The sequence below is a fragment of the Asterias rubens genome, chromosome 20 (assembly GCF_902459465.1).
Source record: "Asterias rubens chromosome 20, eAstRub1.3, whole genome shotgun sequence".
Classification (NCBI taxonomy): Eukaryota; Metazoa; Echinodermata; class Asteroidea; order Forcipulatida; family Asteriidae; genus Asterias; species Asterias rubens.
This window is the reverse complement of record NC_047081.1, coordinates 9591072-9612101: the sequence shown is the minus strand read 5'-3', so window position 1 is coordinate 9612101 and position 21030 is coordinate 9591072. Positions and strand designations below refer to the sequence as shown.

Genomic DNA, 21030 nt, shown 5'->3' with positions numbered 1-21030 from the left:
ATAATAAGAGAACAAACTTTTTTCAACAATGACTCTTGATTGTTTAGAATAATCCCCCACTTTGCACCTGGTAACATACCAATGCTATTCAATTTAGGCATATTGGTTCACCAATCAAAGAAGTGCAATCATTTATAATTCACAGGTCCATTTGCACGTGGGTGCGCATGCCAACTTCTGGTAGCCCCACCCACCAGCTCAACAGGCCGTTACACCTCACAGTAGGGTGCTATGTGTGGAGACAAATGGGCGGAGCCATTGTAAGCACGTGCCTAAGTAAATCAGAGCAGACGTGATACACACTGCCCTAAACTACGTTACCATTAATAAGAATGTTGTCAACATACTTGGTTTTGTTATGCAAATTGCTCTCGACAAATCGTTGAAAAGGATTAACGTTGCTAAATAAAGAGGGAAATGTGAGGGTTAATTGTTATAGGTCAAGCGTGGTAATGTGATATGCGTCAAGATAATTCACGATGTTATTCATCTTACAAAATGCCCGTTACAGTGATTGGGTTTTGTAGCTGTGGAGTTAATTAAAGTCTTACTTTGAACACTTCCATTCTACGTGTTTAGCCCACTTTACTTGTATTTTGTTGCTGTTGTAACACGATAGCTGGCTTTCACTCTCTTTCTCTCGGAGCACATGGTTTCACGGAACTTACCGGGATGACCTCTTCTTCAAGTTGTACACAGGACGCACAGCATAGGCCTCCCTCATCATTTCACAAGAGTTTGGACAATAAAGTTGCACAAATCCGAATGATAAAAACTGAGAAGATTTCGACCAATCTGTTTTTTTTTCTTCATAAATCCGCTGAAACACTCTTGCCAGTTTTGGAAAGTCTGACATCCTAGAAAAAAAAGAAACATTACAAAACATGGTAAGTATTTTATGCTTATCATTAGTCCAGGTATTTAGTTTTAATTCGGGGCAAAATAATTCGGGAAAAAATTCGCAAGGGGTCAGTCCAGCATTTCAATCAAATTTCTGGCCTAATGTCGAAACTGAATTGCATTTATTTACCTGAAACGGATACAATTCTTAGATATATTTTTTAACTATTGCTGCCAAAAAATATTTGCGATATTTCTAAAATAGTCACTATAGTGCTGAGCCATTCTTGAGATAGTTTATCACTTTCTGTGCTTACCTGTTGCATTATGCTGCAGCTATACTTGAGAGCACGAAGTCCCCTCCAAAAGATAAATAACGGTATCCTGTCCAAACTGAGAACAAAATGAAAACTTTCGAAGGGGTATCTCGACATCAAACTAGTTTCGTGTGTTTCGCATTGTCTCACCGGTACAAATGTCGTCTGCTCACTCTGCGTGAATCCCGATGACGCAATGACCGCGGCAGTGTAGTTGGGTATTGTTTTGTTGGTCAAAACAAAAGGTAATGCGGTCATTTTGTACACAAACGTATTGAAGTGAATGGTCCCGTGTTTATTTATCCATCCGCTCATAAAGTTTCTCTCGGTTTTCATTATATTATCGCAAGTAATTTTGTTAAAAGCTCACTAAAATATAAAGAAGAATGAATTATTAACAAGAAAATATTAAAACATTTGGAATTTTGACCAACGTCTGTACAATTATAGCTATAGTTCGCTATCTACTTGAATGCGCATCATGTCATGTGGGGGTACAGCCGACTGTCATTGGTCAATAGTCGATGGGCGTGTCTTATAGTGTGCCAAATAACACTCATTTACATAAAAGGCACACCGCGGCGGTCGTCTGCAACACTATTTTTGTACAAGCCCGGGTGGATTTCACAAAGAGTTAGGACTAGTTTTATCTCGAGTTAAGACAGTTACTCGTCCAAACTTAGGACTAGCTATGCGTGTTTTATATCTCCTAGGACTAGTCCTAACTCTTTGTGAAACCAACCCCTGTTCTTATAGAGTAAATTCAAATGTTGTTCATGTCATTTTAATTACCAAGAAAATATCAAAAGAAGATGTGTTTAGGACTCTTTCAAGAAAAATAAAACGAACAATGATTTCTCATACTATTTAATCTGTTCATGAATTTTTCATTTATTTATTTATGCAAAACAATTAGGCTACACGAACCATGAACTTTTTAAAATTGTGCTGAATTACATTCCGCTTCATACCAGGGCCCTATTTCATAAAAATAACAAATAAATGGCAGCAGCACCAGTTTTAACTAAGCAAACTTTATAGACTTTATGCTTGATCCAGCTTCTGCTAAGCAATATTTGTTTGTGCTTAGCAATGTTTTAATAATGTCCATCTGTAATGTCCCTTTTTGTCTCTTCGTAAATTGTGGCATCAGGAGATTAACTCGATAGTAATTTAGTTTACTTTTTTAAAATCCTTCAGGGGCGCTGCTTTTTTTGTTATTGTATTGTATGTTCTTGTTTTTGTTTTCTGACTGTTCTTATTGTCTGTGCTTGAATTTTTGCCTGTGAAATTAATAAATGAAGTGAAATGAAATGAAAAAATGTGTGCTAACAGGCTTCATGAAATTTTGCCCAGGTCATAAAATTGTTCTTTAATATATCAAATAAAATAACTTTTGTTTTTTATTCATTGTTCATACAATCAAAATCTGAATAATTTTGAGATTTTTACAAACAGAGTGTAAGCTCAACAAAAAATCTTTAGAATATTAATGGACACTCCAAGCCGTTTATATTTGATTTGTGTACTCGCTATGCCTTAAATTGTATCAACTCATTCACTCTACAATAAAATTTAATTAATAATTTACAAAGTAATAAACTCCTGTAAACACTCCCTGATTATCATGTCAGTTTAACTCATAGTCAACAAAATAATTTTTTAAGTATTGAGAAAATGGACTGCAATTCAACAATATCTTTACAATTTTTTCAGCAAAATGTAGAAGGAAGGCAAAGCATTTCAAAAAAGGAAACACCTCCATCAGCCTTTTTGAAAAAATGATGGACACTTTGAGTGCAAGGTTTTGGTGTATTCAGCAGACATACACCAAGGAACAGTTGAGGGCAAGCAAAAAAGATAAGCCCTGTGCCAAACTTCATAAAGCAGAAAATACTGCTTGACAAATGTCTTTGCTAAGCAAAAATTGAGTGGTAGACCAGTCGCAACAATGTAAATTTAAAGTTATTTTTGCCAATAACCTATTTTTAAGCAATATTTTTCTGTGCTTAGCAAGTTTGTGTGCTTACAGGGTTTATGACATTGGGCCTATATGCATCCATCACGGTACCCCAGCATGAACCAGCACAATGGTTTTGAGGCGTCGATGAGAGAGTGATACAGACATATTCACCCAAACCTAATACTGCCATAGTATTGTGTCCACCATACCTCAATCTAGCTATGTAATTTCTTAGTCTTCTTGCATATTTAGATTATGCCAATTGCATATAATATAACATGATTAAGTATGGCAATATGCACAATATACAACAAACAATTGCATTTACTAAGAATACCGCGGAATACCTTTGTCATGGTACAGTCATTGTGTTTTTCTCACATTCAAATCAATGTAACCAAAGATAGACTGGTTCAAAGGCCCAATTTCATAGAGCTGCCTAAGCACAGAAAGTAGCCAAGTACAACAAAAGTATGCTTACCAGTATAAGGTTACCAGCCAAAATACCATTTGATATGTGCAATTTGTGACTGGTGTCCTGCTCATTTCTGCTTGGCAGAAAATTGTTAAGCTATATCTTCTGCTTAAGCAGCTTTATGAAATTGGGCCCTGTTTGTTAATCAGTTTTGTTAGGATGGACTGTTCAATGACTTCATCTCGTCAATTCAATACCTGACAAACTGTGTATGGCAGGGTTTGCCTTTAACTTAAATCAGTGACTAGCCAACAGTTCACTGTTCCCTCAGCCTCTGTACTCGCACACAAGACATATTCAATTGTTAAGGGATAAACACTTTAATATACACAAATGTTACGCATCAACATACATGAGAATCATTTATCATTTCATTTTGTGAGGCATCAATCTAACAAAATAAAACTTAGAGCATTGGACTCAAGTTTTATCAGGTTTCCAACTTCTGATAAGCACAATATTCCTGTGCTAAGCAGAAATTGCTCTTCATCTGTCTAAGCTGTAACATTAAACTCTCTTGATATTCCTTCATACGACTTCATTCCATCAATGATGTGTTTTGCAGTACCATACACGTGTAGGCGGTAGGTACCAACGGGTACTGTCATGGGTATTTGCCACCACGCTGTTGTCTCGCTCATACCTAGAAGCTCTTCAGTTCGCTTCCAGTAAAATCTGAAAATGAAAGACATTTTTGATTATTAGAGAAGAGTTTCCAAAATCAAATGTCATTTCTATAATGTGAGTTTTGTAGCAGATTTCAAAGGCCTAGTTTTGTTTAAGATTGTGTCATTAGACTGTGCAAGAGTTATCAGTAGTCAAACATTTCTTAGTCAGTCACATGTACATTGCTTTAACGGTGAAGGAAACATACAGTTCGGATGTACAGATTCATAAAAGATTTGCAGATATATTTTTTAAGTTGCACATCAGATCGTGTGTTTTTTTTCAAAGTAAAAACTCTCTACAGAATCAGTGAAAGTCGGCAGCTCTGCTACATACAGAAGCCAACAAACTTGAAAATATAGCTCCACAGAAATCGGGTTGAAGGGACTGAAGTAGTTTATGTAGGTTGAATTCAGAATATTAAGCTGGAAATATGGCTTTTACCAGTTTACCAGAAAATATTGTGCTACCAATACAGGAAAACCTTTACAATCATGCTAGTACTAGGCAAATTGGGCCGCTGATGTTTACCATGCACTGTGTACAATGGTCTAATGTTGAGAGCACTGATTGAAACCATCCACATTTCATGATATCAAATCAAACTATATTCAAATATCTTAGTGGTGTATCAAATGTATGTTTTTTATACAAACCTTGTGCACCAATCAGAGTCAGAGAACATCTGAGCAAATTTGCCAGTGGATGGATCTTTGAATTCCACCGAGAGAAAAGTGCCTCCAGTCTGCACAAAAAGAGAAGTTAAAAATGTAAAAGAAAAATGGCACAATTTTAAAATTGCAAAAGAAAAATGTGCAAAACCTCAATACAAAATTGTCTATTGTCTTGAGGAAGAAATGACACCCTGTTCTGACAGGCGCCCCAGAGTCACGCCGAGCCAAATAGATTTTAGGAACAACTCTAGATTGACCCAAATGCATTCGTTTTCAGACAGGCGAAACTTAACATAACATTTACATGAAGTTCAGCTCATGAAAATATGACATCTGAAACCAAGACGTTCCCGAGTCGTTCTGTATGACTGCAACAGACAATCTTTCGACTTTGAGCGTGTCCAGTCTCTACTTACTGTTTAAGAAACCACACTTTTCATAATTCAATAAATTGGTTTGGCCTGACTCTAGAGCGCTCGTCTCAACCAGGTTTGTTAGACTTACCCTCAAGTCATTCCTGGGATTGCCAGCTCGAAATGTTGCAGTCACAATTGAGTTCTGCAAGGAAAAAGGCACATACATTATTGTCATCAAACTGGTAACAAACACTCTAAAGCACAAATACTTTCATGTATACTTCACAACTTTGTTTGGAATCGGCAACAACTTTACAGTGTGTATAGGTATTAGTTGAATACTGTCTGAAAATGGCTTATACACACAGGGCCTCACCCAACTTAAAACATTTGTATACAAAAGACCTACCTTTAAAGGCAGTGGACACTATTGGTAATTACTCAAAATAATTATTAGCATAAAACCTCACTTGGTAATGAGTAATGGCGAGAGGTTGATAGTAGAAAACATTGTGAAAAAAGGCTCCCTCTGAAATCACGTAGTTTTCGAAAAAGAAGTAATTTTCCACGAGTTTGATTTCGAGACCTCAGATTTTGAGGTCTCGAAATCAAGCATCTGAAAGCACACAACTTCGTGTGACCAGGGTGTTTTTTCTTTTATGACTATCTCGCAACTTCGACGACCCATTGAGCTCAAAATTTCACAGGTTTGTTATTTAATGCATGTGTTGAGATACACCAAATGAAAAGACTGGTCTTTGATAATTACCAATAGTGTCCACTGTCTTTAAACCCAGTTATAATATTTAAAACTTTTCTAATTTTAAGAGCTTTATTTGTATAACAAAAAATTTGAGAGATGTGCTGTTTTATCATGGAAACATCTTTCAAAGTTGTGGTGAGAAAAGAACCGGTTGTGTGACTGCTCAGTGACTGTTCCTCCAGATTTAATAATAATAATAATAATAATAATAATAATACAAAGCATTTATAAGGTGCTATACAAAGAACAGAGCGCCTAACATTAACAAAGGGAGGGCAACACAAGTAAAAAAAAACAAAAAAAAAACCAGACCAACGGCAGGCAAATATAGAAACAAAAAGAGGAGCAAAATATGATGTTTCCGGAAATAAAAATGTCTAGATTTCCTACTAAAGATTACTCACTTTCTTGTATTTTGCTTGAGCGTCCTTCACCACACCGCCAAACTTCTCAAAGGGAAGGACTTCGTCAAACACCACTGGAGGCAGAAGGCTGATCATCTTGCTCAGGAGGTTCTCTGGGGTAGGTCCGGGCTTGGGTTGGCTACCCTAATAATAATAATAATAATAATAATAATGAAAACTTATAAAGCGCACAAATCCACAGAAGTGCTCATGGCGCTAAAATACAAACAATAGCATTAATTAATATACAATAACAACAACAAAAATTAAAATGTAAACCTTAAGTTGAGAGAAATCTAGAACATGTGGTATAGAATACAATAATACAAATGCAATATTTAAGAAAAAACATCCTAAAAGGTAACAAAAATAACAATAATTAAACCATTGAATCAAATGCCTGTTTGAAGAGATGTGTTTTCAGTTGTTTTTTAAATTGGGTCAAAGAAACGGATGATTTTACAAGTGCAGGCAGTTTGTTCCATAGACGAGGGGCAGCATGTGAAAAAGATCGGTCTCCCCATGAATGATTGGAAATGGGCTCAATAAGGAGGCTAGAATTATAAGACCAGAGTTTTCGAGGAGGATTGTATGAGCTGAGAAGATCATCAATACATGCCCTGAGGATGGAGGACAAATAAAAATAAATAACACAATAAAAATCATGTGTGTTAGCACTGTATACTTTGTAATTCTAGAGCAGTGTCTTACAAACTAGACACAAATTTCAATCTTTTAAACAAAAATCATGTTTGGTAAACACAAATATCCTGCAAGCAAGTCTGTTTATCCGCCTTTGACGTAGGTGGTGCAAAAATAATAGGCTTTTAAGTGTCCGGACAAACTAACTTAAACGCGAGGCATTCTGGATCAAAAGATTAAATTAATTCAAACAGGAAAAAACACGATAATAAATGTCTTCTTACCATTGCTAAGTGTCCCGACAAACTAACAAATTGGTTGATATAAGCTTGGAGTGTGTGTGGACCAAAGACTGTGGAGGCTCCTTCATAACGTTGAACCTAGGAGGAAGAATACAGCAAAAGGTAAATAAGAATTTTTCCAGGCAACTTGGAGGCAACCAACTGCAGTATATGCTACTGGACCACCTAGGAGGAAGAATACAGCAAAAGGTTTATAAGAATTTTTCCAGGCAACTTGGAGGCAACCAACTGCAGTATATGCTACTGGACCACTTTGGTGTCCCTCAGCACTTTCTTGGTTACAAACATTTAAAACCATCTTGAAGACTCACTTGTTCAAGTCTTTGTAGTTACCCCATTCTGCAGCTTGTTATTTTCTGTTAATAGTTTATATTTCTCATGTACTATATAGTCTCCAAGGACACAAGCACGATGCGCTTAGAAACGTAGTATTAAGCACGGTATAAATGTTTATGTTATTACTTTCAAACAATGTCTCATGATCCCCAAGAACAAAATGTGAATATTGAAATGTGAATGCCTGTTCTTCTTGAAGATTGCCTGGAACTGGTTGCCTGTAAATTGCCCCCCCCCCTTGTGAAATGGGCTTAAGGGTCATGAATCACCATGTATAATAAATCAAGAAATCATCCGGAAGGATTAAAAGTTTGATAACAAAAGTCAGGTTGGCTCAGTGGTTTCTGTCCCTGCCTTTCACCTCTGAGGACCCCAGGACCCAATTTCATAGAGCTGCCAAGCACCAAAAAAATGCTTAGCATGAAATTTCTTCCTTGATAAAAACAGGATTGCCAGCCGAATTTCCATTTGTTGCATATTGCTTGATACTGGTATACAGCTGTTGTTTGCTTATCCTGAAAATCACGTGGAAATTTGGTGGGTAATCCTGTTTTTTATCAAAGCAAAAATGTCATGCTTAGCAATCCTTTGTGCTTAGAAGCTTTATAAAATTTGGTCCTGGTTTGAGCCCGGACCAGAGCCCTTGCTTGTGGATTGGATTTTTCAGTCCTACCTTGATATTCCTTACAAAACAATCAATAGACCTTCATCATGGTGCAGCCATCTTGAATTTTTCCCATTGACATCAATGTCAATGTAACAAAACCGAGGCAGGAAGAACAAAATAGTCTGGTTCCTTTTTGCACAATGATTATTAGCATTCATTTTTTGTTATTTGATACAAGGAACATGACTAAGATGGAGACAGCATGATGAAGGTCTATTGTAGAATAGCTCCATATTAATATTTAGACAAAACATCATTCTTATATAAAGCTTGGCTACATCAGGCGTCTTTTTATCAAATTCTCAAACTAACTACAAGTTATTTTCACGCTACCCCCTCTCACTGTTCTTACCTGGTACTCCTCATATGTTGCAATGTAATCTGAATAGGTGTTTGTGAGACCAGCTAAGACCACAATAGTCTCGTGTGGCATGCCGTGCTGAATCAGACTCTGTCCACACAAAATAATCCAAAATAAAATGTTACTCTCACGACAAAATATGAAAGTATATACTTTTTTATCAATGTTTTTGTAATTGCTTGGCATCTTTGAAAGGTTTCCCGGAATAATCAAGACATACATAAACATAAAGAAGAAAATTGATTCCTTAGCAGGCATTACAGAATTACTTTGCATATTGTCACCTTAATTACAAAACAGCATCAGGAATTCTGACATTATCCTATAGACCTTATCGCAAATACCAATGCGCAAGCGCAGACTGTTGAATGAGGTGCATTGTGGGATACATATGGACCAAATTTGAATACCAGCTAGACCACAATGCACCTAATTCCAAGCTTTACGCGCGCGCCCGGTATTTGCGAAAAGGTCGATGGCTCTGTAATCTCACCTTTAGCGCGGCCTCTCGAGTCCTGCGACCAGACATCGTTCTGCCGAAATAATATCCATAAAACGTAAACAAACTTTCATGGTCTAATTTAAAAATATGAATTGACCCTTGCTCACTTTATGTGTTTTTGTTGTTGTTGTAGTCTCCACCTGCTTTTCTACAACCTTTTTCGAAGAATCAAAATCTGTACAGATCTGAAACAATGTTTTACCCTTTTAATTTTAATCTTGGTTTCAACAAGGCTTCAGTGGCATGTCGTGGCCAGGCGGTTTAAGTCACTGGACCCAAGCTCTGGTGTTGGTTTGAATCCCTTGTGCCCTTGAGCACTTAACCACTTGACCAATTAAAGGAACACGTTGCCTTGGATCGGTCGAGTTGGTCTTTGAAAAGCGTTTGTAACTGTTTTTTATAAAATGCATATGGGTAGAAAGATGTTGTAAAGTAGAATACAATGATCCACACAAACATGCCTCGAAATTGCACGGTTTTCCTTTTACCTCGTAGACTAACACGGTCGGCCATTTATGGGAGTCAAATTTTTGACTCCCATAAATGTCCGACCGTGTTAGTTCGCGCAATAAAAGGAAAACCACGCAATTTCGAGGCAAACTTGTGTGGATCATTGTATTCTACTTTAAAAACATCTTTCCAACCAAATGCATTTTATAAAAAAACGGTTACAAACGCTTTTTATAGACCAACTCGTCCGATCCAAGGCAACGTGTTCCTTTAACCATAATTGCTTCAGAAAAAGTTGAGAATGTAGTGCGTTCTATTCTACCAGCCAGGCTCCTAGTGGATGATACTGACACCTATATCCTTTAAAGGACTGTGAAGGGGATAACCCAGTTTCAGCCCAAGAAGTAGACGGCAATGTGCCCCATGGTGACACTTAAGTGTAGCCCTAACCTTGAAGTGGCTGTCTGTAGCCTTGTGATGTTGGGAAATCTCTCATTAAAAATTTAAAAGAATACAAAATAATGACTTACGTGAATTCCCCTGGTACAGCAACAAGAGCAAACTGACCAATGCGCAGCATCTGTGTGTCCACAATGGAGGGACCCCACGGATAAGGTTCCAACATCTACAGATAAGAAAGAAAGAAAATCAAAACCTTTGAAAAAGTTCAAGAAAAAGTAGGTAATGGAAGAATAGACTAGGTTTATCGAAAAAGCCAACCAAAAGGACCACGGTCATAATTGCCAAAAAAATTGCCTGACATTTTTTGCAGAGAAAGACTCTATTAGGGTGGAAAACAACAGGCTATTATCTTTTTTTGCAATTTTTATTTGTTCAGACAATAAACACTTAAGCTTTACCTCTCCAACTGGTAGAAGTATTGGTTTTGGTTTCTGGCATTCAACAAGCTGTGCTGAGGGCTTCTTGATCTTAGAGACAATAAACTTCCAGAACAAGTCACCTTCTGTGTCACCTACAAATAATAAAAAATACAAGACATTTTTTAAGTGCATAATTCAGGAGCCTCTATGCGCAACACATTAGACTGCTGGATTTGCAATTACAAGGTTGTGGCTTCAAACCCCCTAAGCTAACTGCTTATTTCACCATGACCAGAGTAAGTAGTGTCATCTAGGTACTACTAATAATAATAATAATAATAATAATAATAATAATAATAACAATAACAATAACAATAACAATAACAATAACAATAACAATAACAATAACAATAACAATAACAATAACAATAACAATAACAATAACAATAACAATAACAATAACAATAACAATAACAATAACAATAACAATAACAATAACAATAACAATAACAATAACAATAACAATAACAATAACAATAACAATACAATAACAATAACAATAACAATAACAATAACAATAACAATAACAATAACAATAACAATAACAATAACAATAACAATAACAATAACAATAACAATAACAATAACAATAACAATAACAATAACAATAACAATAACAATAACAATAACAATAACAATAACAATAACAATAACAATAACAATAATAATAATAATAATAATAATAATAATAATAATAATAATAATAATAATAATAATAATAATAATAATAATAATAATAATAATAATAACCGTATTTATAACGCGCCTTTTGCCAAAGGATACAAAGCGCCAGGTATTATTACTGCAAGGAGTGGGGGCGATTTTTGAGATAATATAAGACCTAATCCTTAAGCACAATTTAATGGTTTACAAGGTGCTGTGGCACAATATGCTGCCAATCCTGAATATGCTACTGAATCTCAATGGTTCTTGATTTGTGCAATTCATAATCATAGATGTAATTCCAATGTTTGTATGAGAGAGATTGGCTGCTGCCAGCTTGGCAGTTTTACCCCTTAGACTAAATGACTAAAAGGACCATGTTTTGTCCAAGACCTCATGCATATGACATCATTCGCCAAAAAGCGCCCTCACTTGGGTCAAAGGAGGCAAATCATTGGAGAATAGCTGGTTTTTTTTCGTAAAAACATACCTGTGACCTCAGTTTTCCTGTAGCGTTTTGTCTTATGCAAAGGGTTCATGCACGTGACCTCAGTTTCCCAGTAGCGCTTCACGTTATGCAAGGGGTTTCGATAGGACAGGAGGGGGGGGGGGATTTACTCACCCTGTTTAAAATTAAATGCACCAGGTCCATCAGTAGTCCCTGCAGCAAAGCTGAATCCCATAGCTGCTTTGCATGTCTTTCCCTGGAGGACAAATTTGGCAAGTTTTATTTTTATTAAGTTTAAAGAAGAATATAAAACTTTTGCATATAAAAGTAAAGGTTTTCCACTCTCTCGTCAATACCCATTGCTTACCCAGAATGTACTGTTGTAAACTACCACTTGATTCGTCATGTCAACATACTGGTGCACAGAACCCACTGGTCCACTCAGTAGAGTAGTAGCACTGTTGTAAAGGTCCTGTTGAAGATAATACACAAACATTGTTACTCAAATGAAGGGTCATAGATGGCTGAATAGTTTGAATGAATAACCTATAATAGTCCCCATCTTGTAGAGCAAACTGTATGCGCTTCTAAATGCAGACATCACTGAAGCATGGAACAGTCCCGGTTTGATTTCTATGGCACACATATGCACATGCACACGCTCACGGACACCATGCTTTCTGCCCCCCTCTCTCTCTCTATTGACCCCTTGCACGCGTGTCACTCGCGGCGACTGATGCCACGCTCACCATGTTGGTGGGCAGTTAGGTTTACGTGTATTAACGCCGCGTCGCCTAAAACGCGCACTTCACTGCATAACGCACAGCATACTCAATGCATAGAGTTATATATGAAAACGCACAGTGAAATTGCCCACAAATATGGCGCATTCAAGATTTTTCTGATGATGACGTCAGGTGAAATGGGTCAATACATTTATTTCCACTTGAATGCTTACGTTACACTTGTGTATCCTGTTCATGTATTATGCTGTCATTTAGCCTTACACCATAGGTCCTTTTAGTAATTTGCAACAGCTTATTCTATTTTCTTTAATATTAACTTGTTAATTTCTTTTAATTACATTATCCAACATGAACTTGAATCTTGTTTTATGAACTTACCAATGCCTTCTTGTATTGATTCTCGCCGATGATTCTTGTACTTTCAAACATGTCTGATCCTGGTCCAAAGGCAATGCACTTCTCATTCTGTAAAACCAGCCAAGAAAAGTACACAATTTAACATACTATATACTATCACAAGATATTCATCACTGACCACTTCACTCAATCACCAGTTTAATCTAAGGACATCTTGGTTCAAAATATTGCAATCGCTTTATAATATAAAAGTCTAACCACAATCACAAGATATTCATTGTTATATTAAATATATTTCTGGTAATATGAAACCACATTTATATTTTATACAGGCATGATATTTGGCCCTAGGAAAAAAGTTGGAATAATTTATTGAGTACAGGCGCTGATCTACATGTACATGTACACATGGTGCAGTGTAGGCATAAATAGACATTTCAGGCTATTTAGTCACAATTTGTCATCATTTTCCAAGAGCAAAGAAATCAGAAATCAGACATAAGTAGGAAGAATATCATGCAGCGTTTTATCACACCCAAGGTACTATTTTTCTACAGGGTATGCGGAGCTATGTTTGAAATATAAGACCCATTTATTAACATAGCATCGTGTAACGGTTTAAGAGGTGCTCTGGTGCAATCTGCAGCCAACCTTACCAGAAAAGAACGGGGCTAACCCCTTCTGCGCCTTGAACACCCAGCAGGGTGGACACGTGCGCATTACAATTCTTATTACTATTATTATTATTATTATGGTAAGTATACTGGGTTGTTTTACGTGCATTATACAACACAGTGTCTCAGGGTTCATGCTCCATCCTAAGTGTGAAGCAATAATGGTTGACACAAGGAGACAAGTGTCAAGACCAGGACTCGAACCCACACTCTGCTGATCAGAAACACCAGAGCTCGAGTCTGTTGCGCTTGACCACTCAGCCAAAACACGCATTAGCTATCTGCATGACGTATTTAACGTTACCTTTCCATTACATGTGCTGGTATTGTAGTCACAGGGCTTGCCAGTGTCAGTGCACTTAGCTCCATCGGTGTTTGGTGAAACATCCCCGAGATTGGATGATGCAAATGCGGCAACAAATTTTCCCTGCAAAAGAAAAAAAAAGAACTTTAATAATACAAATAAAAAAGTTTTTTCAAGCAAAGCAGGCCATTGCAAGAATTTGCAAAGAACAGACAAACTTTGTTTAGCAGGAATTGTATATGAGCCGCCAAAACTGTACTGCATTTGAGAATGAGTTTCTTGATTCTTAATACTTAATCAACCTGACAAGCAAAACTTTCTGTTCCTGATGTCTTAAGCCCGGTTCATACTTCCTGCGAATGCGGATGCATTGCGAATTTGACGTCACAACTCTTAAGAGAATGGAACACAACTCAACTGCTGCGAAATATTCGTTGCAAACTACTGATCAAATTTGTCCTTATATGGCCTACAAATAGTATTCACTGTCATTGAGAATGACAATATGGAATAAATTTCTTATGTACCTACCTTGCCAGGTCTGGCACCCATATTGAAGTGTTCCTCCATCAGCTGTGAGGCGTAGCCCTTATTATCCCCGCTAATGAGATGGTTTGTATTGTTCATACTGGTGCCGTGCACTGCAAACCAACTGTATGGAAAATTAAACATAGTAAGGCCATATAAACAAAATAGTTACTGAAGAAGAGGTACAGGAGTAATTTTCCCCCCATCCCGAGAACAATTTCAAGAAACTGAAGAAATTAAAGAAACTGTAATCTTACTTGATCATGCCAAGGTCATTGCCGTCGATGTCTGCAAGCTTAAGGACGGTCATCAATTTGTCAACATTGTACTTATATCTGAAAGCAATTGATAAGAAAGGGTATATTGAAGTTAATGAGACATACAAAACACTTGGTTTTAAAATAATAAAATGAGCAGTCATAAATTTATGTATTATGTAAACTGGTAACGAAAACCAATGAGCCAGAGAAATGTTTTCACAGTGACTCTAAGTCCCTCGGGGGGAGGGGGGCGAGTGACCTCATTGCCAGTCAATATTTGTACAATAGTTTGAGTGTGCCAAACTAATGCGGTATCAGTGATTTTATACATGTTTTTGTATCAGGACAAAAAGGGATTTCAAAAGATACCCACAGAGTATCAGGGACGATAAGTGATTTCAAAAGATACACAGAAAGTATTTATTACATAAAATTATTGCAATGTAATTTAAACAAATAGTTCCCTGCAATCACATTGGGTGGGTTCGTTAAGCTTCCCCGGGTCGACCCCGGTGTGTGGCGTTTTTTTTTTCCAGGACGAACGTGTGCAGATAATTACCCACGTTCGTCCTGGAAAAAACCCCGCCACACACCGGGGTCGACCCAGGGAAGCAAAACGAACGCACCCATTGTATCAGTAAAATATATAGATTAAGAATACTTTGTGTCTATTGCAGTCTTTTAGGCAACATTTGGATTGATAATGATTTGTACAAACTTCCCAAACACCACTTTAATACCATTCACATTGATGAGCAATGGTGTAAAGTCCACAACAATGGACTTTCAAAAACAACTTGACGATTTCCGATTGTATCGACTAAATATTTACACAATATAGGATTTCTGAATCTCATAGTGTAAACAAAGTGCATGGTTGAGAATAAAAAAAAGATAAAGTTGAAAGACATGTTCTCGCTCATAGATAGTAGATACAAATTTATTGGTGTTGATGCAAACAAAACAGAACACTGTCATGTCCAGGCACATTGACATAAATGACAATCAAATCAATTAGCCATATTTATAAAACAAATTGTTGACATTTTTTGAAACAATCCATACAAAAAATATTTCAGCTCGTGAATTTTCACAGAAAATGTTGAAAGACAATTGATTGTTTTGCTAATACTCGGCCTACCATGCCATTCGGCGCACTTTGTTAATCAACAAAAGAAAGGTCTATACCTTTGGTGATAACTCCAATAATATCCGACCATAAAAACTATCTTGGTGAAGAGCACTGGAGAGCTGTTGATACTATAAAACATCGTTAGAAGGACCCTCTTTGAAGTGATGTAGGTTTAGATAAAGAGGTAATTTTTCACCCCAAAAATTGAATCTGAGAGAGGCTTCAGGCATCTGTCTTCAGATTTCCAAGGGACTTTTAAAGACTCATTTGTTTTATCATTATTTTTTGTAACTATGCTTTAATATTTCATGTCATTGTTTTATTTTATGTGTTGCGCATAGAGGCTCCTGCATTATGCGCCATATAAATGTCTCGTATTATAACTATTGTTTATTATTATTTCTGTGGATCACACTTACTTTGCTTTTTCTTCCTTCGGGTTGTTGTCATATGCACTTGGGCTACGGTTAATGTTTGAGTCTTCCAGACGTCCCTGGTTGTGGAAGATGTTACCGTCCACCATATTGTTATGGGCATTTTCTATGCTCTGATGAATTCAAGAAGAAAAGGGATAAAAGTCAACTAATAGTGGCTTCTTAATAACAGCATTATGTAAATCATTACATAATTCAAACTTAGTCTAGTCCCACATACCTTGCAGGAAATACTGTGTTACATACAACGCAAGCAGCCGACCTGAGAGACGAATATGCGCGCTATATAAGAAGCCACTATAGGAGACTTTCCAACGCTAGGTGGCAGCAGACATACCGGGTAAATTTCCATTGTTTACGTAGTTCTGAACATGCGCATAATTCTGAGAACAATGGATTTACCCGGTAAGTCTGCTGCCCTCTATCGTCCCAGAAAGTCTCCCATTGCTATTTACTGTTATTATGTAACAGAAGCAGGGATGTGATAGGCTATTTAAAAAAAACTGTGAGCGCAAAGCGTGAAAGCTAGCAAGCTTAGAAACCTTGTCACTGCAAAGTCTGCTCACAAACAATTATCTTAGGTTTTAAAAGCCCTACTCTTTTTTTCACAACCGCGGATCAGAAATCAGATCCCTGCAATAGACTGTGTATGCCTTGGGCGTATTTGAACATTGGGACCAGTTAAAGTGCACGAGTAAGTTTCATACAGAAGTTGAAGGAAATAATGTGGCAAAAAGCGATCCTAAAAATGTTTGAATGAGCACTGAATCGCATGGTCTATTAAGAAAGATTCACTAACTGAGATGGTTCATTTAAGACAAATTTTCATCTCATGAACAATCTTAGTGCTTTGTAAAACTCAGTCCAAGGCTCAATTTCATAGAGCTGCTGAAGCAGAAAATATTGCTCAACAATTTTCTGCTAAGCAGAAATGAGCAGGATAGCAGTAACAAAGTGACATGGTAGTTTGGCTGGGAAACTTATTTTTAGGCCTCTTATTACAATTTTATAAAGATGGTGTAACCGTAACAATAATATCTAAATGAGTTAAGGTGGTTATGTAAAGAACTGTTGGTTTCAACTTAAGCACAATTTGGTTGTGCTTAGCATTTTTTTTTCCTTAAGCAGCTCTATTAAACTGGGCCCTAAACTTAAGTTCAATTTTACCTGTGTGATGCCGTCAACTAGAGCGTGGAACACTTGTGGGACAAAGCCCATTGATGTCACCTGGAAGAGAACATGCTCCAAGAATCCTGCCACACCGGAGTGAGAGTGGGTCCCGCTGATAGCAACGTTCTTATTGGTGTACAGATCCTTGTGCTCCGATTGAAGACGCTTCAACACCTAGAGGGCATGTACATGAGTTTCAGATGTGGGAGGAAAAGACTAGAGAATTATTCCAGGGAAAACACACGCAATCAGGTAGGGATTGAAAACCCAATTCACATAAAGCCCACAAGCAGAAACAAAATAGGAACATTCTTATTGGTGTACAGATCCTTGTACTCCGACTGAAGACAATTCAGCACCTAACAGAAAGCATTTCCATATAAAACTTAGTGTGTACTTTTAGTTTTAGTTTTAGGTGTGGGAGAAAAAGCCTTGAGAGTATTCCAAAGAAAACACACGCAAGTAGGTCAGCGGGATAGGCAACATTCTATGTTGGAAGAAACTTTAAATAAATAGTGAACTTGCGGGTACAACGATGTGTAAATCTCTTAGGGTGGGGGATTTTTTGTTGGTGTAGAGAACCTTGTGCTCCGACTGAAGACCCTTCAGACCTAATGATAAGTGATGTTTAAAACTTTGCATGGGCTTTCTCCTGGAGACGAGCAGAGTATACTGTTCGAAAAGTCGAGACCAAACTCGCTCTTTTCAGAGCCAACACTCCCTCAAAAGATAATTATTAAATGGTTGTACCAAAAAATCTAGAGAATGAGTATGTCCATAAAACAGGTGAGAGTCATTGCCACGAGAGTCATTGCCACAAAAAAAAGGCTGAAGGTTAGAATGATGGCATTTTCACCTTACGATAACCCCTGGAGTTATTGATTCCTAGGAGCTTTTTGAAACAGTGTCCGCAGCACTGGAGAAGTAGAACAGCGTTTCTTAATATGTGAACAAAATAAAGTCTGATTTTCTTCACCGGGCCGACATAAAAAGTCTGAATTCAAATAAAGGTCCGAAAAAACTCATCCCTGAAAAAATAATACTTAATACTTTGAACAGTCATAATTTCTTACCTCAAGTGTGACGAGTTGATCTTGCATACCAGCATCTATGCTGACAAACACAACTCTATCCTCTGGTTTATTGACGTCGGCGATGATGTACGCTCGGCTGAACTGTCGTATGTGAATACCACCAGTAACTTGTGAAGGGTTGGCATAACCCATCTTCAAACAAAACAAACGACTGATTTTAATTTGGTTCTGAAACTCATGAGTTGATGCTTCTTTCAAGATGAAATGAATTTATTTAAACGCAGTCTCGTAACAACTTTTACTTATATGCATTTTTTGCAACAACTGAAGATCGACACACAAATACTTCAGGTAAAAATGAGTTTAGAAAAATATTGACAGAAAAGTTACACAAACTGGACTAAACATGCTTTTTGGGGGTGGGGGCGGGGGGGGGGGGGGGGCTAATCATATGGACAGAAAAGTGTGGTTTCACTGTGTAGTGTTTTAAATTAGGCCTAATACAAATAATTGTTTGTTTCCGGTAATACGCTCTGAAAAATGGGGGACATTAGGTAGGGACAAATTTTATTTCACAACAAAATTGTTTTTGCACGGAGTGTTGGGTTACCGGAAACAAACAATTATTTTAGTTAGGCCGCCTTACCAATCTCTTGAATCAAGGTTGTTCTCTTGGGCTTGAGATTTTCTTGTGATGTTGCTGGTACAGATTTGACAAATATCACACCAGCTCTGTACACATTGCATGAACAAGTACCCATCAAGGAGGTTCCAGACCAGTTGTTTTTGCGTTTTATGTTCACACTTGATTATTCATAAATACAATGAACATAACAGTTTGCATGGTAGGCCCCTAAATGTATTTACACGTGTGGTCAAGTTTGAAGGCAATTGATGGGCGTGTTCTAAACAATGCAGTAGTGCAGGACAAATTAGAACCTGAAGTTTTCAGTTTTCTGGTTAACAATTTAACTTGTTCAATCCATAAAGCTAAATTTACAGAAAAAAGTTATATCATCTTCAAGAATTTTAATAATAACGGGTCTTGAGCCTTGTGTACAGTGTTTGAACCCTGCTACTGTCATGTTAAAACACTGGACACTTTTGGTAATTACTTTTGGTAACTGTTTATAACATAAAACATTGTGCGAAACGGCTCCCTCTGATTATAAATTCCTCTGATTCCTGTCCTAACTCGAGTTATCCTAGCGTTTCGTGAAATCGGCTGCAGTGCCTTTAATGCCCCAGGTAAGCAGGGTCCTCAGTCTTCATCTGATACTCATGTTAATGGGCTCGAGTTGAAGTCTTCTTGTAATTTTGCTGGTAGAGATTTGACAAATATATATTACACCAACTCTGTACACATTGCTAGACAAGTACCCATCATTCATACACAGAGGTTCTGGATCAGTTCTTCTTGCTTTTTATGTTCACACTTGAAATTGAATATTCATTAAAAACAACATGTAGGCTAGTACTATGGAAAAGTTTCCGTATGGCGCCACCACTTTTCCATTCGATATGAAATAATATAGTATCTAATTTACCTCAATGACAATGAGATATCCCTTTCTGTAAAACAAGAGTGAACAAGTGGTGGCGCCAGTTATCCGTACTTTGTATCATGGTCAAGTTTGAATGAAGACAAAGTGATGGGTAATTATTCTAAGTAATGCATGGGAAATTAGAAATACTTGAAGTTTTTAGTTTTTGATGTTTTGGGTTTCAGATTTGTAGCTAAATTTTCAAAATAGTTTTGGCATCATCTCAATCGAGAATTTTAATCCCCATAGGCATTATTTGTCCCTCACAAATCTAGGATTACATAATCTGACGTTGTGTCGAATTGGCTGGGTTGTGTCCATGAAAAATGTCATTGTCTGACAATTGAATTTGTCATATAATAATAAACAAAATAGTCAATACCCAAATTTGGCACGCGCCTGAACAAAGATGTTGACAACATCTTTATGATACATGTAACGTACTAAAGTAGTTTATAAAGCACAGTAAACCTACCATGTTAACTTCAGCTGCTGGGCCAGTAATATCTGCAATACCAACACCGATTTTGTAGTTTGCCGTTTTGGGTTTTGGGGTGGTGGTGGTGGTGGGCGCCGCCGAGGTCAGCCCAGCATTTACGCTGGCACAGCACACCAACACCAAACAGATCGGGATAATCATCGTTTGTGGTCCTGTAATGTTTGCCCACATCGAACAAAATCTTAATTAATACACAGTTAAATGATTGAAGATGTGGTGAAGGCACGTTTGTTTGAGTAGGTTGTTGACTGTCCTGTGTCTGCTGCTGTTTTGGCTGAGAATGAGTCGAGAGTGTTGCTGCTTTGCACGGACGGCAGAATGTGTCAGGTGACGACTCAAAAACATGTGATCATCGATTTTTACTCGACTCGACTAACAGCTGACCTATGACCCAAATCTAGAATGAGATGTACCAAAAGGGGGATAACAAAATCTCACACACACACACACAGTCTTTATTCGTAAGCAGTTACAAACAATACTTGTGCAGTTTGTTTACTCCGGAAGTTATTTGTAAGCGGTTTGTGTGTGTGTCAATACTGTCAAACCATAGAGCTTGTCAAACCATAAAACAATAATAATGGGGATTGTTATCCTCCACATTTTTTACGTGCATACAACAGAGCGCCCTCTCTTTC

General features: G+C 37.3%; 1 protein-coding gene across 1 annotated transcript; it reads right to left on the bottom strand.

Annotated features, from left to right (window-relative positions):
• Window positions 1-3979: 3979 nt before the first annotated feature.
• On the bottom strand, window positions 3980-20916 carry LOC117303588 (neutral ceramidase-like). Its single transcript, XM_033787791.1, has 19 exons — window positions 20369-20916; window positions 18389-18541; window positions 17313-17489; window positions 16131-16258; window positions 14577-14654; window positions 14323-14443; window positions 13792-13914; window positions 12835-12921; window positions 12078-12182; window positions 11885-11966; window positions 10579-10691; window positions 10249-10343; window positions 9260-9299; window positions 8758-8856; window positions 7385-7480; window positions 6459-6602; window positions 5440-5493; window positions 4918-5006; window positions 3980-4270 (listed from the first exon to the last, which is right to left on the bottom strand). Exons 1-19 carry the CDS (start codon window positions 20561-20563, stop codon window positions 4090-4092), a joined length of 2160 nt encoding a protein of 719 aa, XP_033643682.1. The 5' UTR covers window positions 20564-20916; the 3' UTR covers window positions 3980-4089.
• Window positions 20917-21030: the final 114 nt, after the last annotated feature.